The following is a 16,101-nucleotide window of genomic DNA, read 5'->3' on the forward strand; positions in this document are numbered from 1 at the left end:
TGTGTGTGTGTGTGTGTGTGTGTGTGTGTGTGTACATGGCCTCCTACCCCAGTTTTTAGGGCTCTTGGATCTCAGTGGTATTTCACCTCTGTCTCAGAATTCTCCCACTTACTGATTGGCAGAGAACACAGTGGGTGGGACAGAGCAAACTCAGCTGCAAGCCAGGCAAAGACGGACATCTTCGGGGATAGCACAGCTTGAGAGAAAAAAAACATTTTTCTTAAAATTCTTCTCTTCCATAGGTCAGGGTAAGGATTAGGGCAACTGACACTGGAATGGAAGAAAGAGGATAGAAAAATACTTATACTTTGCTGTTCCCTAAAGTACAAACCAGACTATCTTCCTCATTGTGTGTGTATGTAAGTCTAGTCTAACCCATTACACAAACACAAAAACTGTGAAACTTGGTGTTTTGACCTGTTCCCACGAACTCAGAGCAGTTCACACTCATATTACCCAATTTATTTTCCCAACACTCCTATTAGGCTGATATTGTGAAACTTTCATAGAAAGCGACTCAAAGGTTAAGTGACTTACCCAAAGGCAAACAGGTAGGAGAAGAGATGGGAGCAGAGAAAGGTCTTCCAACTCACTTCTTCCACAAGATTACACGTCTCAAAGCAGTCTGAGATGGTGTTCCTAAAGCCTCAGGAAAGAAGCTGACTGGATTTATTACATAATGTGCTAAATGCTGTCTTGAAAAATTGACTTAATTTAAATTGATAAAATAATAAAAAATTAATTCCTAGCAGTTGAAGTTAATTCCTAAAGCCTTAATTTAGGACCTTAATTCTTTGATCTAAAGTTAGGAAGAATGAGAGATTTGGCTTTTGGGGACAACTTATAATCAAGATCCAAGTTATCTTTTATAAAATAAAAAAGATTATAGTAATTTTTGTTCAGTGATCTGAAAATGCTTACTGTCTGAACAACCAGGTTGATGTGTTATGTGTTTTTTTATGAATATTTATCTCAGTTTTGTGGATATTTATTTCCTCATCACTTTTTTCTTGAATGTATCTTTTAAGGCATATGCATCATCGTATTAAACATCTATACTTTTGAGGGATAAGGAAGAGAAAAATAATGATATTTTGACTCTTTTTCTCTACCAAATTTTACTACGACATATTTTATTAAAGTTTTTATTTTATCACAGTGTATTCATTTAAACTTGGTATAAATTTGTTTTGTTGTGGTGCCTTAGCCACAAAATAACCACTCAGCATAATGGCTTAGGACTGAAATACATCAAAATAGCCCAACAAGAAATATTTTAAATATGGCAGCCTTAATTGGAGCTTTGGAAATAAATCTTTGAGTATAATAATTTATTCACTAGAGCTGTTGTCTCAACAAAGTATTTCATCTTAGTTTCCAAAGAGCTGCTATCATTACTAAATATATTTAAAGTCGAAGCAAAAAAAAAAAAAGGATCACGTTTATTCTGGGCAAATATACTATAAAATACTCATCTGTTAAGAGAGTCATCTGCATTTTTTAAAAAAGATCAGATAGGTGATTATGTTCGCGTAGTTAATTAATAAAAAGGGAAGTAGGTAATGATTCACTAGGGAAACTTTTCTATCACAGTATCTGTTAGGAGGGATCCCATGCTGGAGGGACAATAACGGGGTGCTAATTCCGAACGCACACAAGGCTGTCCTACAAAGACATCAAGATTTGTAGGAAATCAACCCTCCAGCAGTCCTGGCAAGCCAGACTGACCCCAGCAAATGAAAATAATCAAAAGTAATTAGAAGCGTGCTGGACTACTCCTCGGAGAGCCAGGCGGGAGAGTAAACATGCCTGAATCCTCGAGCCACTGCGAAGGCCCATGTCTGAGCTGTTAGGTGCCCTGACCTTGTCCACATAAAGATGTGATTTATGAAGTGCAGGGCACAGCAGCAGGGCTTCTGTCTTCTCCTGGAGAACCAAATTACTGAGGTGGAGATTAACATGCTTTCAGTCGGGCCCATTTCCAGACCAAGGGAAATTTTTTATTTACATTTTTTTTTACCTTTAATTTCCTCTTTTCTTTCTTTCTTTCTTTCTTTCTTTCTTTTTTTTTTTTTTAACATTTCCCCTACCCCCATAGAGTTAAAAAAAAAAAAAAAGACAAAGTCCATCAAAAGAGACCAGAAATATCTCTCCTGAGCAGTGGTAATAATGTATGTTGGTGACCGGACACCCAGAGCACTTTTTATTTGTAAACTCTTATTGTGCGCGACCGTTTTTTTTGCTAGGTCTACCTACCCAACATGACAGGATTCATCTTTAAGTTTAGGGAGCCAAGCTTGTGGAATACTCCCCTGACTAAAACATATAAATTAAAATTAAACAAAATATTACCTTTGATTCCGTGGCTTCCCAATCTAGTTTATCTTGCCTAAATGTGATTCTTCATTACAAGCCTTACCTATTAAGTAAAAAGATTTGACAGAAGGAATTGTAGGTGGTCAGGAATTTGGAGGGAAGGAAAGAGGAGAGACAAATTGGAGTTTCTGTATTGGGAGAAATATTTGTATGCGAATCAGTGGGAAATCTCTTGAGTCCTAAAGATGTACTTATATTTTTTTCTTAGCTTTGTATCAGTTAAGTTAGGGAAGATTTTACAAAATCCGATTCTGATGTGGAAAAGGAAGCATTGATTTTCTTTTTAAACACACATCAATATCCATACATGAAGCTAATTTAATTAGCAAGCAGTTATTCAGCCAAATGTCAATTTCTCAGATTATTTCATGCTTCTTGACGTGAGCTGTAGGCAACAGGATTTAACAGGATCTCTATGAATGAAACTGAACTTGAGCAATGTAAAAATGCACTTGTATGTTCTTGAAAAGCTACAAAAAACAAAACAAACAAACAAATTTTAAAAACCCCACCAAAAACCCAAAAAAAACCCCAAAACAAAACAGTGTTAAAACAAAAATGTCAGGCTTGGAGCTCAGTGTATATTTAGCGTCCTCAAGAAACCCAAATCTACAGAATTAAGGGAACTCTACTTAGGCTGAGGTTATAAAGTGCCTTCCTCTATAAACTAAAAACATAATGTCAGGGTGAATGGGAACATACTTTATTAACTTTATGGTATTGAAAACTGCCAGCAAGTTGTCTTGTTTTTAAATATTGTCCTCTGTAGAGTGTTACAGGGTTGTTTGTCCACAGGAAGCCTATTAAAAGTGGACAGTGCAGTCATTTCATCTGGCTTTGGCTGGACTGCTTTTCTTTCCTTTAATGATGTGCTGGAATGTACCATGCCCATAGGGTCTCCATTAGCAGAACTTTTACTTCTGGGACAACCATGAAGTTTAAGGCTTAAAAGAGGCATCAGCTTACAGTCTTGTGGGAATCACTTGAATACTGGAGTACTAACTTCTTACTGCTTTAACTAATATATTGACTTATTTTAAATAAACAGTTACACAATGAAGGCAGAGCCAGTGGCCTTATTGGAAATCTTTGAGCCCTTTAAAGATTCTGCAATCCACGCAGATGGGGGAGGAAGGAAGGGGCCTGAGGAGGGTTTATGCCCTTTTCAGACCAGGAAGAAAACACATTAACCTCTCCCACCCCAGCCCTGCCATCAGCCAAAGGGGGATCTTTACAGCTCCCAGAAAATCTATCAAGTCACACTCAAACCTCATATTTTCCAATGCCTTTTTCCTGGTAAACAACAATTAACAGAACAGGGCAGAAAAAACAATCATTCCTTCTGGAAAAATGTTTTTAAAGTATGATTCTTTTTAAAAAACATTGCCACCAAATCACTCTATGTTCTGCTTTTAAACTGTACATTTGTTGTTGTACGTTCTCCTATTCCGTTCCCTTAATACTTAGATCATCTGTGCTGATACATGTTTGCAAATTAAAGCTGGTTTGAGATTATAGTAAAACCATTATTTTTAATAGCCCATTTCAAGGGCAGCGCTAAACACTGCAGAACACGCATGTTACTGATTACTGCTGAGCAGACAGCAGCTTTTGCAGACTAATTTGTAACTGGGAACTACTGTAAACAGATTTCACCAGAAATCCCAAGGAATAAAGGGAATTGGTGGTGGTATTTGTCTCCTTGTATTTGTTTATTGTTTTAGAAACCTCCTGATGTTGAGCCAGTTAACCGGGGAGCAAAGCAAGCCCCCCACTGCAAAAACCTTTTCCTCCAGCCCTCCGGCTCCTCTTTCGTGTCACTTTTGATCAGGGGAGGCAGGTTAGGGTCTTGTCCTAAAGGGTTATTATTGAAATAGCCAGAGGCTCCTTTCATGAGAATCAAGGCCCTTCTAGCTACTCTGGGATTACAGGACCCCATTTTTAAACTTCAAGTTGCGTCGTCAGGAAAAAGCGAGGTCCGTGAAGTTATCACAGTAGAGTCAAAGAGGGGAGGGGGCGGGGGTGGGGGAACGAGAGGGAGAGGAGAGAGAGAGAGAAGAAATACTGAGATCTGATGTTTGCCGAGGTCCTTTAGTCTTTCTCACAAGTTATTCAGTGGAGAACCAGACGGAGGATGATGACATTAATAAAATAATAATGATAAGCCTAAATAATCCCCTATCTCTCTAGATCAATCTTCCGAGGACTTAGAAAGAAAGTGTTAACTCTTTTGGCTCTATCTGAGGAAGAGAATTTCATGCGTAGCAATAGCCTTAGCTCAGGTCCGTGTCTGCGGGTCTGGACTGCAGGGTGCACCCATCCGGTCTTGAGGCTCCGGAAGGCGCAGGATGGCGCGGGAGGCGGAGGGCAGAGCTCGGCTGCCGGCACCCGGCGGGCGGCAGCGGGTTCACCTGGGTGGCTGGAGCCGCCAGCGCCGCTACTTAATTCGGGGCGCAACGCCATCTACCGGCCTCCTGACGCACCTGCAAGTGCCCAGACCTTGAAAGTCGCCCCGCCTCCCCCACCCGAACCCAATATAAGGGAAAAAACTCCGAGGCCCTTTCCACGATTCCTAATTTAGCCAGGACCTGCCACTGATTCCATACGAATTTTTGTTTATCCACCGACGTTTCCTCCTTTTCAGAGCAGCTTTGTAAAGGGCAAGGAGGTGGGGGCCAGAGACTAGGGCGGGGAATTGGGGCGTTGAGCTCTCAGACCCCCTGATCAGGCCGCACTGTCTGGAGCAATCGGTTCCCCAGATTACTTGTATTTAACACACAATGCATCATAAAACAAATCCCTCATCCTGACAGGAAGAAAATAGAACAGCTCATAGCTCGAGCCGGTCTAATTTATGGCTAAATTAAAAAAAAAAAAAAAAAAGGGTCGGGGGAGCTCCTACAATGGGCAAGTTGAGGAAGGGCAGGAAATCAATGGCAGCAGCAAGTCCGGAGCTGTTAAAGGTTCTCAAGCGCCGAACTCTATGGGAATATCTGACCGGGTTTTAGGTTATTTACAAAGGATTTTTCCTGTCCTACCTACCATTGCTGTGCGATTTTCCCGCAAACAATGGCCATTATCTGAAATAACAGTTCAATGTCACAGATAACAGGCCACCAAAACGAATTAGTCACCACCTCTTGTCATTTTCTTCCCCCCCATCCCTCCCTTTTGTTACTATTTTTGTTTTTAAATCAGCATTTTGGGGAAATACAGATCTACTAGATTTACACGTCTATTTGCACTTGGAGAAAACAAAAAGGGACTTGTACCGTCTCCGTTTGCAGATGAAGTTTAACATAGACGCGCTTTCCATCCCGTCTCTCTTCACCCCTCCCCCTCAAGTGTCCCTTGATTCGCTTACTTTGCTTAACTTTCCATTGTTGAGCTGGAAGTTGGATTTTGTCCATTTGTTTTTATGAATGGAGTTTTGTGATAAAAAGCGTTTATTTCCATTTAACCGATGAATTTTACTAAAATTTCCAAGCTTGGCTGGAGTAAATCCGTAGACACTTTTATTTTGCCACGCATTCCCTATATTCTTTATTCCAATGTTGTTTCTGGAATATGTTGATAAAAGCTGACCATATATATTAGAAAATTATTAATCACCATATAGTACTGATTCCCCCAAAACAACACTTAATGATGTTAAAAGTTAAAAAATAATCTGAGTTATCAATTCCACTTTGGGGCATACATGATGTTTTAGTTAATGTATCAGAGAATATAGCAAAAACTCACCAGACAATCGTCTACCTCTCTAAGCCCCTAATACGCTATTTGGGCAGGTTATATGCAAATAATGTTTCAGATTTTTAAATTCCTTCTTCTAAGAAAAATATGATTTAAAAAGTAGCATGCTCTTCTGCTGACCTAACTATGATAATGGAGGGAAAAATCAAAGTACGAATTTCAATACTAATAATAAATACTTAACAGAAAACTGGAAATGTCCTTTTCAACTTTTTAGGCTACTGTTTTCGGAGCATTTCTAAAGTAATTATGGTTAGCGTGAGCCAGTGTCTCTTCACCCTAAACCTCCTCCTCGCCCCCTCCAGCGCCTCACCCCCAGCCTCGTGCACACACCCTCACACCCCGAAAGCCCTTCTCCACCCCATTACTCCCATCCCCCAACACACACACACACACACACACACACACACACACACACACACTTGTGCTTTCAGGACACCGAAACAGAGGATATTTCCCTGGGGAAAGAAATCCTGCCTGGCGAGATCTCCCCATTGGTTGTTTACCCAGAGAAATCTACATGTTTAAGGGGGATGGTGCATCCGTAATCAGTCTGTCCCTATAGGACTGAGTCTTGGCGACCTTTTTGTGACCTCTCTCGCCAGAGGAGGCTGCTGTCACTTTAAAAATTTACTGAAAGAGGAGCCTGTCTGGCTTCCGATCACTCTGGGCGGCGGGAGATAGCTCCCTTTCTCCCTCGCCCCGGGTTCTTTCTGGATGGCCGAGCAGATCCTCTTTAAAGAGACAGTTCATGAAATAGAAACCCAGCGGCTGAGCTACGAGTTGCGAAAGGGGACGATCCCGTGAGGGTCTAGGACCGGGGAAGGCGCAGCGGAGGATCAGAAAGGGGGCTAGAGCTCCCCTCGCCTCCCCAGGCCCCCCACCTTTTCAAACTCTCCTCCTCCTGCTTGTATCTCCCCCCCCGCACCACCACCACCACCTTGGAACTGGGAGAGAGAAGTGGAAGAAGTTTTAGTGGGTTTCAGATAACTTTCATTACACATCGGGCTGATAAGAGCAAGAGAAAGTGAGAAAAGAGGGAGGTGATGTGAACCAGAAGGAATAGCTCGGAACTCATTTAGGAAGGGGGAAAAAAGCCAAAACACACCAAACTCGGGTCACCCAGACGAGAGGAGACTTCATTTCTGGTCTTAAAAATACACTGTTGGCGGACAATAAATCTGAAACGCGTGGTCCTGGCGAGCAGATCCTAGAGACGGACAAAGTTATCAGAGACCATTCGGAAATCGAGACGCGAGGCTTTTTTTTTTTAAAAAACATCTCGAAATGTGGCTCGGGATCGTATGAAAGGATTTTCGTGCAGGAAACCTGGGGGCGGCTGATTATTTTATTTTGTTTGTTTTAATTCTTCTGTGATTGCCTTTTATTGCTGAGTTGAGGCCATAGAAATCTTAAGGTAAGAGAACTCACTTTAAAAAAAGAAGTCCTGGCGATGTGCAGTTTGTTACTTGGGACAGTTTCCTGCCTTGGCACCCCTTCTCCGGGGCGCCCCCCGCCCCCCAGCCTTCTTTTCCTACTTGCCCGCAGTCTCGCGGAGCCCTGTGCTTATCTACGTTGCCGGGACTGGCGATTTCCTTGTTCCTCCTGTGCAACGGTGTGGTCTGGACGCGTCTCCGGGGTGGGTCGTCCGGCCTTCGGTGGGTCTCTCTCCCGGCTGTCGGCCTCCTTTCCTCGCGCTCTTCTCCTCCTTCCCCTCCCTCCGTGTGTCTGTCCGTCGGTATCAGGGACTGAGAAGGTGGGGTTGCCAAAATCTGAATTCCTGGCACCGGCCACGCGACTTTGGAGCCGCTTTCGGCCGAGTTCCACCTTGCCAAGTAACAGCTTTGCTGTCCAACATCGTGTGTTGCTTCGCGAGAAAGTCACATTCGGACCCTTTGGCTAGATTGTGGGGATTTTTTTTTTTTTTTTCCTTTCGCTGTTGGATTTTTGAAAGGGCCTTTCTCTAAAGTCCACCTAAAGGGAATTTTTTTTTTTAAACTATCTTTGGAACTTGACAGTTTTTAAAAACACAGGAGTGTGTTCGATGAAATGACAGAAGATGTGTTGTTACTTTATTTTATTCGAGATTTCCGAGACGATTAAGACATTTGGGAGACAAATGCAGTTGTGTTAGCAAATCAGAAGCGAATAATTCACCCAGGGGGGAAAGGTTTCTGGAGAAAGTTAAGCTTTTGTCTTGGGGCAAGAATACGGAGAGTAAGAAAGTTAATACTTTGGTGAAATATTTGAATAATCATATTACATGTATGTAAAAAGACATTCTTTGGAAATGAACCTGTTTTTAAATTAATTTCACTGTTGACAGTGGCAATGGCAATAATGTTAACACGGAGTAAACTTACACCTAGAATTTTTATGTGCATATGCAGTACTTAACCCTCGCAAAAAGGGAATGCTAGAAAGCTAAGGGGATAAATGATTTTTGACTTTGAAATTAATAAGTTTCCCATGTCTTTCTGCAAATATGAAATGGAATTGGTGTTGCATTTCACTGTCTTCACCCTGTTTCCTTCATTAAATATTTCTCTAGTGTGTTAGTAGAACTACCTTTTTTGGGGGGGAGGGGGGCTAGTCAAGAAAACAAACAGCAAATATCAACCAGAAATCAGACAAACTAAAAAATAAAACAACAATCCCAACCTTTTACTGTTTTAAAGTGTGTATTGCAGATGTTATTTATGTTTCCAGACATGTGAGGAGGGGGGTAATCTCAAGTTGCCATTTAAGCTGCTCAGCATTGAAAGTTGAAGAAAACAACTTAAAGTTTGTAATTTTATAAATGAGAAATTGTTAAAATCTGTTTTTCTCACTAGAGAGGGTATTTAACATAGACTTTTTGTTGGTGGTGGTGCGAAGAGGCCTCCTTGAAAAAGACTTGACTGTGTATGTGTGTGTGTGTGTGTGTGTGTGTGTGGTGTGTGTCAATTATTATTCCTATCTTATGTTTCAATTTTTCTTTTTAAAATTGTGGGACTACTTATTGCCCTTTAATTGCCTCATGGCCAAAGGCTTATGCATAATGCCTCTTGACTGGAGCCCTCAGAGTCCTGGGCTTCTTCTTGAAGTTTGTGGTGAGTTAATGACTTGGATCTGCAACTGGGTGATTACCTGAATTCTGTGCAAAATTGCTTTTGGTCTATGCACCCGAGTGTTTAGTTTTAACTTTTATAGGTATAGATACAGCAGAGTTCTGGGGGGGGGGGCGGGGAGGGGGTTATTTAATTCATCAATTAATGTTCTAGACTATATTGTTTAGTCTTCGATAGGAAACTTCCTCAGGTTTGCGCTAACTGATTGACATTAACATTACCAGACTTTCTAGTTATTTACCATCAGGTGAACAACTATGCAGCTTTTAATATTGATGTATAAAACATTATTGCTACTATTGAATCCGAATAGCCTCCTTTCGGTAGACAAGACCTTAAAAATGGACACTTCCCATCTTAATTTTTGTTTGATAGGTATCCTGAGTAGTGATTAATATTTAGCATAGGCCAAACATAAAATCTCATGAAAAATAACAACACTAACATACACAACCGTATATAATGATGGCAATTTATGTCAATATTCTTACATATTTTTTACTTGTTCACAAGCCAGTTTTGGTATTTTACTTATGAAACATAAAATTGAAATGTGCATTGGCATGTGTTACCTAAAACTTTAGGTTGACATATTTTGCACAAGTGTTTACCAACTATTTATTTTCATTTGTTTTTCTTTAGTTTGGTGGGAAGCATCAGTGAGACAAATCTTATTATCTTCTTCAATTACGGGTGTGATTTGTTTCACGGTAGTGCAATGCAAACTGAAAAGGAATTTGACAATATTTGGATTAAAGTTTTTAAACTGCACTAATTTAAAGTGCAAAAAATGTGAAAGTATACACTTACGAGGGAAGATTATCTGAACCTAAAATATTGACTTGTATAGTTTAGAAATATTATGTTAATATATGCTGTTCAATATTATTTTTCATAAAAATCACATGGGATAAAATTAAGGCAATAGCACTCATTCATTCATAACAAGGAATCGAGCATTTTTAAAACCAACTAATCATTTTTTGTAATAATTTACAATTGCTTTGTTCCTTTAAAGGCAGTACATTGCCACTTCTAAGATAACTTATTATTATTCCTTCTTTATTAATATGCATGCTGTCTGACTTTTTTTCTCTTAAGGATTCAAAGGAGGAAACATACATTTGAATAAAATATTTTCAAGCAATTAACCATTCTAATGAATGAACTGATAATGGAAATTGATTGTTCTCGTCTTCTTCCTTCTAGATCTTAGATGAGTTTTGCAATGTGAAGTTCTGCATAGATGCTAGTCAACCAGATGTAGGAAGCTGGCTCAAGTACATCAGGTTCGCTGGCTGTTATGATCAGCACAACCTCGTTGCATGCCAGATAAATGATCAGGTATGTTGTAAAGATTTTCTTGTCTTTCTTGGAGAGCACTAAAGTATCAGTGAAGCCTGAAGAATAAAAATAACAGTGAGCTTCAGTAGACCCTTGTGGCCTGTTTGTCGATATGGTGAAAGGTAATGCCCAAATATAAGATGCAGTATAAAGTCATTTTCAGTACTTCTTTTTTGGGTAGTTTTTTCATTTTGTGCTAGTAAACTTCATCAATGCTCTAGTTTTCTGGGAATGACTGAATGATTTAAAACCTGAATACTACTTATTAGTAGCTGTTCTTTACCTTTTTTTTCCTTTGCTATCGTAATAAGGAGACATTCATAGAAAGTACTGAACTAATCAAGGACATTGAATTTCTGCAGAAATTGGAAGTGATACACTTGAAATATTATATAGATTTTATTTTAAATAATAGGTAGTGGTATATGTATGATCTACGTGTGAACTTGTCTGATTATGCATTTGATTTGCCTAATTATAAACGAGAAACCCTTTTAGATTAATCAAATAACAGTTTTTTTTGTTGTTTATGTGAAATGTTTAAAAGTATCACTGCTGGAAATTGCTTTATGGAGGCTCATGCAGTGAGGTTAACTTTAATAACAATAACTATGAAACAAGATCATGAAAATATCAAGAAACATATTTTGCACCCAATAAAGTGAGGTTATGAATCTTGTAACTTAGTATGACAATACTTAAAACAACAAGAACTTCAACCTGCTAATTTTTGTTTTATAAACATCATTGAGTTAGAATATAGTTATATTATCATCATTTATTTCTTTTAAACCGATGGTTGTGTAAATCAGATATGTTTCAAAGACCATATTAAAATGGTTGCTTGGCAAATCTACTATGAAAATCACCACCAAGAAAAAGAAAAGTTTAAATTAGATGTTTCCATTTGAAAGTTGGTAAGTAATGCTAGCGTCATATGGTCTAAGACTCTGTTCCAATCATTGTTATGAGATTATTCTTTGGCATTTTACCAGCTACTAGATAATTTTTACTGACTAAACTGTATAAGAGGTAGTAAATTATAAAATTAGGTTTAAATGGGAATCATTTTAAAATCTTCAACATATATCAAAAATAATAAACCAATCAACTGTTTTTTCCCTTTGTTGTAAGAAAACAAGAGACATTATTGACAAAGGAAAACATTATTAAATTAGCTATTGATCGTAAGCAGAAAATACCCCAAGTCCGTCATATGAGTTACTGTCACCATCAACAACAAACATTTCTGAGCACTGACTATATGTAGGTGTGGGAATTACATAGGTGTTGTAAATGAGGGAATTGTGCGTGTGATGCTTCCTAAAAAAGGAACTGGAAGACCTCAAAAGGCAGCTGTAAGATGAAATAATGTAATTATATCATAACAATTATTTGCTATCCATATTTACTGACAACAGGAGCTATTTCCTTAGACAGATAAAACTGTTGTAGGATCAGTGAAAAGATGGTTGAAGAATGAGACTTGTGGCCAATACATTTTTTCATTTAATAGTTATGGGTCTCATATTTTTTAATAAATATACTCTTGTCCTTGGGAATTGTGATCTCATTAAAAAAGGAAACTATTTTGATGTTCTTAAGTGTGAATTAGATTGCTTATTAGAGTAGGCATTTATCATTTTCACATGGTTACTTTTGAGGTACACATTGTAAAATGCATTGCTTTCGAAAGAAAATATGATGGTTTTGTATCTTAATGAAGAGCATGTTTACATACTTTAACTGAAGAATCAGGGAAAATAGTTAATCAGGAAAACCATAAAAGGCCAATATTAGACATACACTATTATTTCTGTAAGTTCTCATTTTAAACTTATGTATTATGCTGGCAGAACTCAAAGATGGTAAGAGAGTACATATCAAATAACATAGTTGTGAAATTGACATTATATGGTCAAGTAAGTTCACCCATAAACGATGAGAGGAAAGTCAGAGGTAAAAGTCAGATTTGTGTGATAGACAGATATGCATACAATCACACTCAACCCAGTGGACAAGACAAACGAGAGCAGACATCAAAATCGTGTATGCATATATTGTAAACACACTCATCTATAAGCATGTATGCATCTTTTCTAAAAGCCAATTAAGACTAGCAATTCCAGGCAGCTTTGAAATGTGAATGTTGGACTAGGTACAATGATAAAAGAGCTGACTAAAGAGATTCTCTAGGTCTATTTTTTCACTCCGTTTTCTGTGAGGAATATAGGAGCTGCCAAATGGTGAATAAGCACAACTCATCTCATAATGAACGCTCCCACTGTGTGACATATTATTTAATATCCAGATATAAAGAGACACCCTGGATCAGGAGTAATTATTAAACATTAACAACATCAACTCACCTGCACACACAAAAGCAAATTAAGCACGCGACAAAAAACTGTAAAAAGTGTTCCTCTTTGCTCTGATTCTTAGATAGAGCTCAAGTTTATAAAATGAATTTTAAAGAAGTCCTGGGCTTTAAAAATGAAGAATTTCAGGGGAATCTTTCAACTGCAAGCTAGTCATTGTAATAATTAGGGCATCCAACAAAGAAGGGAAAAGATGACCTAAAACAAAAAGGAGGGTATAAATTATAGTTTACTTTTGCAAAGATATGTATTTTTTAAAATTCTAATATTCAAGATCAAGTTTAGTCAATTTGGATCCGTTTTATAATGACGTGAAGGAGTTCTACAAAAGAGAATTAATGTGTCTGCTAAACATGATAATACAGTTTGATCATAGTGGGACAGTCAAAACACGTTGTCTTGGGTAAAACTTGTATTTGATTTGTTTGGGGTGATGAGGTACTTAGAAACAGCCTAGGTTTAGATTTTCAGGTAAAGCTGATAAAGTGTGCAATCTGTTTTGTATCCTAAAGGCAAAGGCTATTCAATGAACATTTTCCTAATACCTCTCTACAAGCATTTTATCTGAGGGGATTTTTCAGAGTTTAAATCTTCCAATAGATTCTGCAAGTTATTTTATTGCAGATTTCTTTTTTTCAGGCCAGAGTGAGCTTTGTGGCACCTTTTTTCTTGACAGTGCTGCCTAGAAGACTCGAGTTTATTGTTTTTAGATGTCTTTTTCATTGCATGTTTTCAGAATTATTGCAGTGATGTTTTTGGAGATAGAAATTCTGAAAACACTGGCATACTTGCTAAACCATAATTTCTAAGTAGCTGCAGCTTCTGACTGATATCCTTATCCCCCCCGAAAATATTGTATTAACTACGGTAATTTATCTTTGTAAAAGAAGGCCACGCCAAAGACACTAGTAAATTAAGTCACACTCCAGTCATAAAATAGTAGATCCACTAAAAACACCCAAGGCTCTTTATCCTTGAAGTCCTAATTATGTTTCCCCTTATTCCTTAAAGTTTTTGTACAGTGTTACATAGCTATACTGCTGCGGCACAAGCTTTAGCTGGACATTTTTACTGAGACAGACAATGCGTCAATATCTTTACATTTTAATGGTCTGAATTATGCCTGGTTGAGGATCCAGAACTGGCACTGGGAGGTAGATCAGAGCAGAAGGAAAAGCAGAGAATTGGATAATGAAAGTTCTTTCCAGAACAGGTCCTCAAGAGGACCGAATATGTAGAGGAAGCATGAAAATGGTTTATTAACTATCCAGAGATTTCATTACATCTGGAAGCACCCATGTGTTTAACGTCAAGTGGGCCAGACACCTAGATGATTTACTGAGTGTTTGTTTTTAAATCTGGATATTTTGATGTCCTTCTCTTCGTTGTCTTGTAGATATCTTACTTTTACACCCATTTTGATGGGTGGAGGGAGCATGTTACATTAGATTTGCTCTCACCCTGCTCCCACCTTTCCCTCCATCCTTTGATGAGTTTCCTCAGACCTCCACATTGCTATACCCTTCACCTAGATCAAAGGCAAGTGGACCCACAGACCCCTAGGTACCTCACATCAGGCCAGTTCTTATCTAGGAAATGTTCACAAGTTTAGTGTACTTACGAAATAGTTCTCTGGACACAAGTTTTTCTCTAATACTTCTTCATGGTGAAACCATTTTCGTTGTAATCAGACAGGTCACTATAGCCCAATTCGTGTAAGTGAACTTTTTCGACTTACACAAGACCTACCTTTCCACTCATGGTAATGAGAAAGATCTGGGCATGTGATTTGGGGTAACATTTTATAGGTGTGCATCACAGAAAGGAACGCAATTTCATTCAAGCTCTTGGCCTGCCCTAACATGGTCTACAAGTGGAATAAAGTTCTCAGAAACCCAAGACATTATTAATCTTGTCATTTACACAAGGTGATAAGTCCTTTCATTTTTAAACAGGCCCTTGACAGCTGGTATTTAGTAAGTAGACTAAGAGAAGTCTGCTGTTCCCTCTGAAGAAAACAAAATGTGTTGATAAGAGATTATCTAATGCCCGATGTATATTTTGAAGAAATAAGATCTAGAAGAAGGAGTGCCCTTCAGAGAATACAAGGTCAGAATTCACTTAGAGGATTCTGCCAGCTCCCTTGTCGTTGAGGAACAGCAGCAAGATTCTACAGTGTTTTCAGTTGGATCAGGCATTGTTCTCGTTTGTGCTTTACCTTATAAAGTTTTAACTGCTTCCAGGACCATCATGGCTGAACTGGCACACCCACTTTCCCTCTCCCTGGGTCCACGTCAGCGGTGCTATCAGGCTGCTGTGACACTATAACAGTATTATTATTGCAGGCTTATTATGGACTCAGTTATCAAGTTATTTTCTTTGGCTTTTTACTGAAAAAAAAATGTATGCCTACATCATTCAATTAATGCAATTTGTGCAAAAAAGCAAAATGTAGTATCTTAGCCTCTCTCTACTTTTTCAACGTGTTTGCGTCAACTGTCAGGTAATTTGTTAATTTGCTCTTCCTTTACAAGGATTTCTGTCCACATTTTCTATGACCTCTTTTGATGTTAAAATTATTATTGGCTTTGGCCATTTTCTTTGCTTTGCTTTTAAGTCAAGTTCCACTTTTATACCAAAGTTATGCTCTGCTGTTTTAAGATGAATGCCAGCTGGCAATACCCAGAGACTGGCTTTGTGAACGGTGCCTAAGCTGACTTTGGGGGGATGCTGTCTGGCTGATAAGTTACTTCCTTCACCCGAAGATGAAACTGTCTCAGACATAGTCTGTCATTTGATATTTACATGATAAAACAAATAGCATCCCCTCCCCACAGAAAAGTTTCCCTCATGTAATTATGCCCAGCACACAACCCTGCCATCGCACTACACAGACTAGGAATTTTTACCAAGACGCACAAACCACGTAAATTGAAAAAAGATGATCTGCACATTCTAAGTAATTAATATTTGCATGTACACAACACTTTTCATTCAGGAAGATCTAAAAGCATCACAACCATACCAGACTCCAGCTATTTCTGGAATGGTACCAAAAAGATAGTTGTCAGAATTCATTACAAGCCAGTCGTCAAGGAGGAAAACATGTTGGTCAAGAACACAAGAAACACCTCCAG

At 38.6% G+C, this 16,101-nt stretch overlaps 1 protein-coding gene across 13 annotated transcripts in view; it reads left to right on the forward strand.

The window, feature by feature from the left end:
* MECOM (MDS1 and EVI1 complex locus) overlaps window positions 1-16,101 on the forward strand; it is a 568,287-nt gene that overhangs the window by 497,415 nt on the left and 54,771 nt on the right. For 8 of the 13 annotated variants that reach the window (XM_027112184.1, XM_027112201.1, XM_027112273.1 and 5 more), the window contains one exon: window positions 10,452-10,586. In XM_027112184.1, the coding sequence (XP_026967985.1) occupies window positions 10,452-10,586 (135 nt within the window). Of the gene's footprint in view, window positions 1-6,529; window positions 7,550-10,451; window positions 10,587-16,101 lie in introns of those variants that run through there. The other 5 variants (XM_027112228.1, XM_027112245.1, XM_027112238.1 and 2 more) reach the window with 2 other exon arrangements.

Source organism: Aethalodelphis obliquidens, unplaced genomic scaffold (assembly GCF_003676395.1).
Source record: "Aethalodelphis obliquidens isolate GAN/ISIS:26980383/991018 unplaced genomic scaffold, ASM367639v1 scaffold1, whole genome shotgun sequence".
In the NCBI taxonomy this organism is placed as follows: Eukaryota; Metazoa; Chordata; class Mammalia; order Artiodactyla; family Delphinidae; genus Aethalodelphis; species Aethalodelphis obliquidens.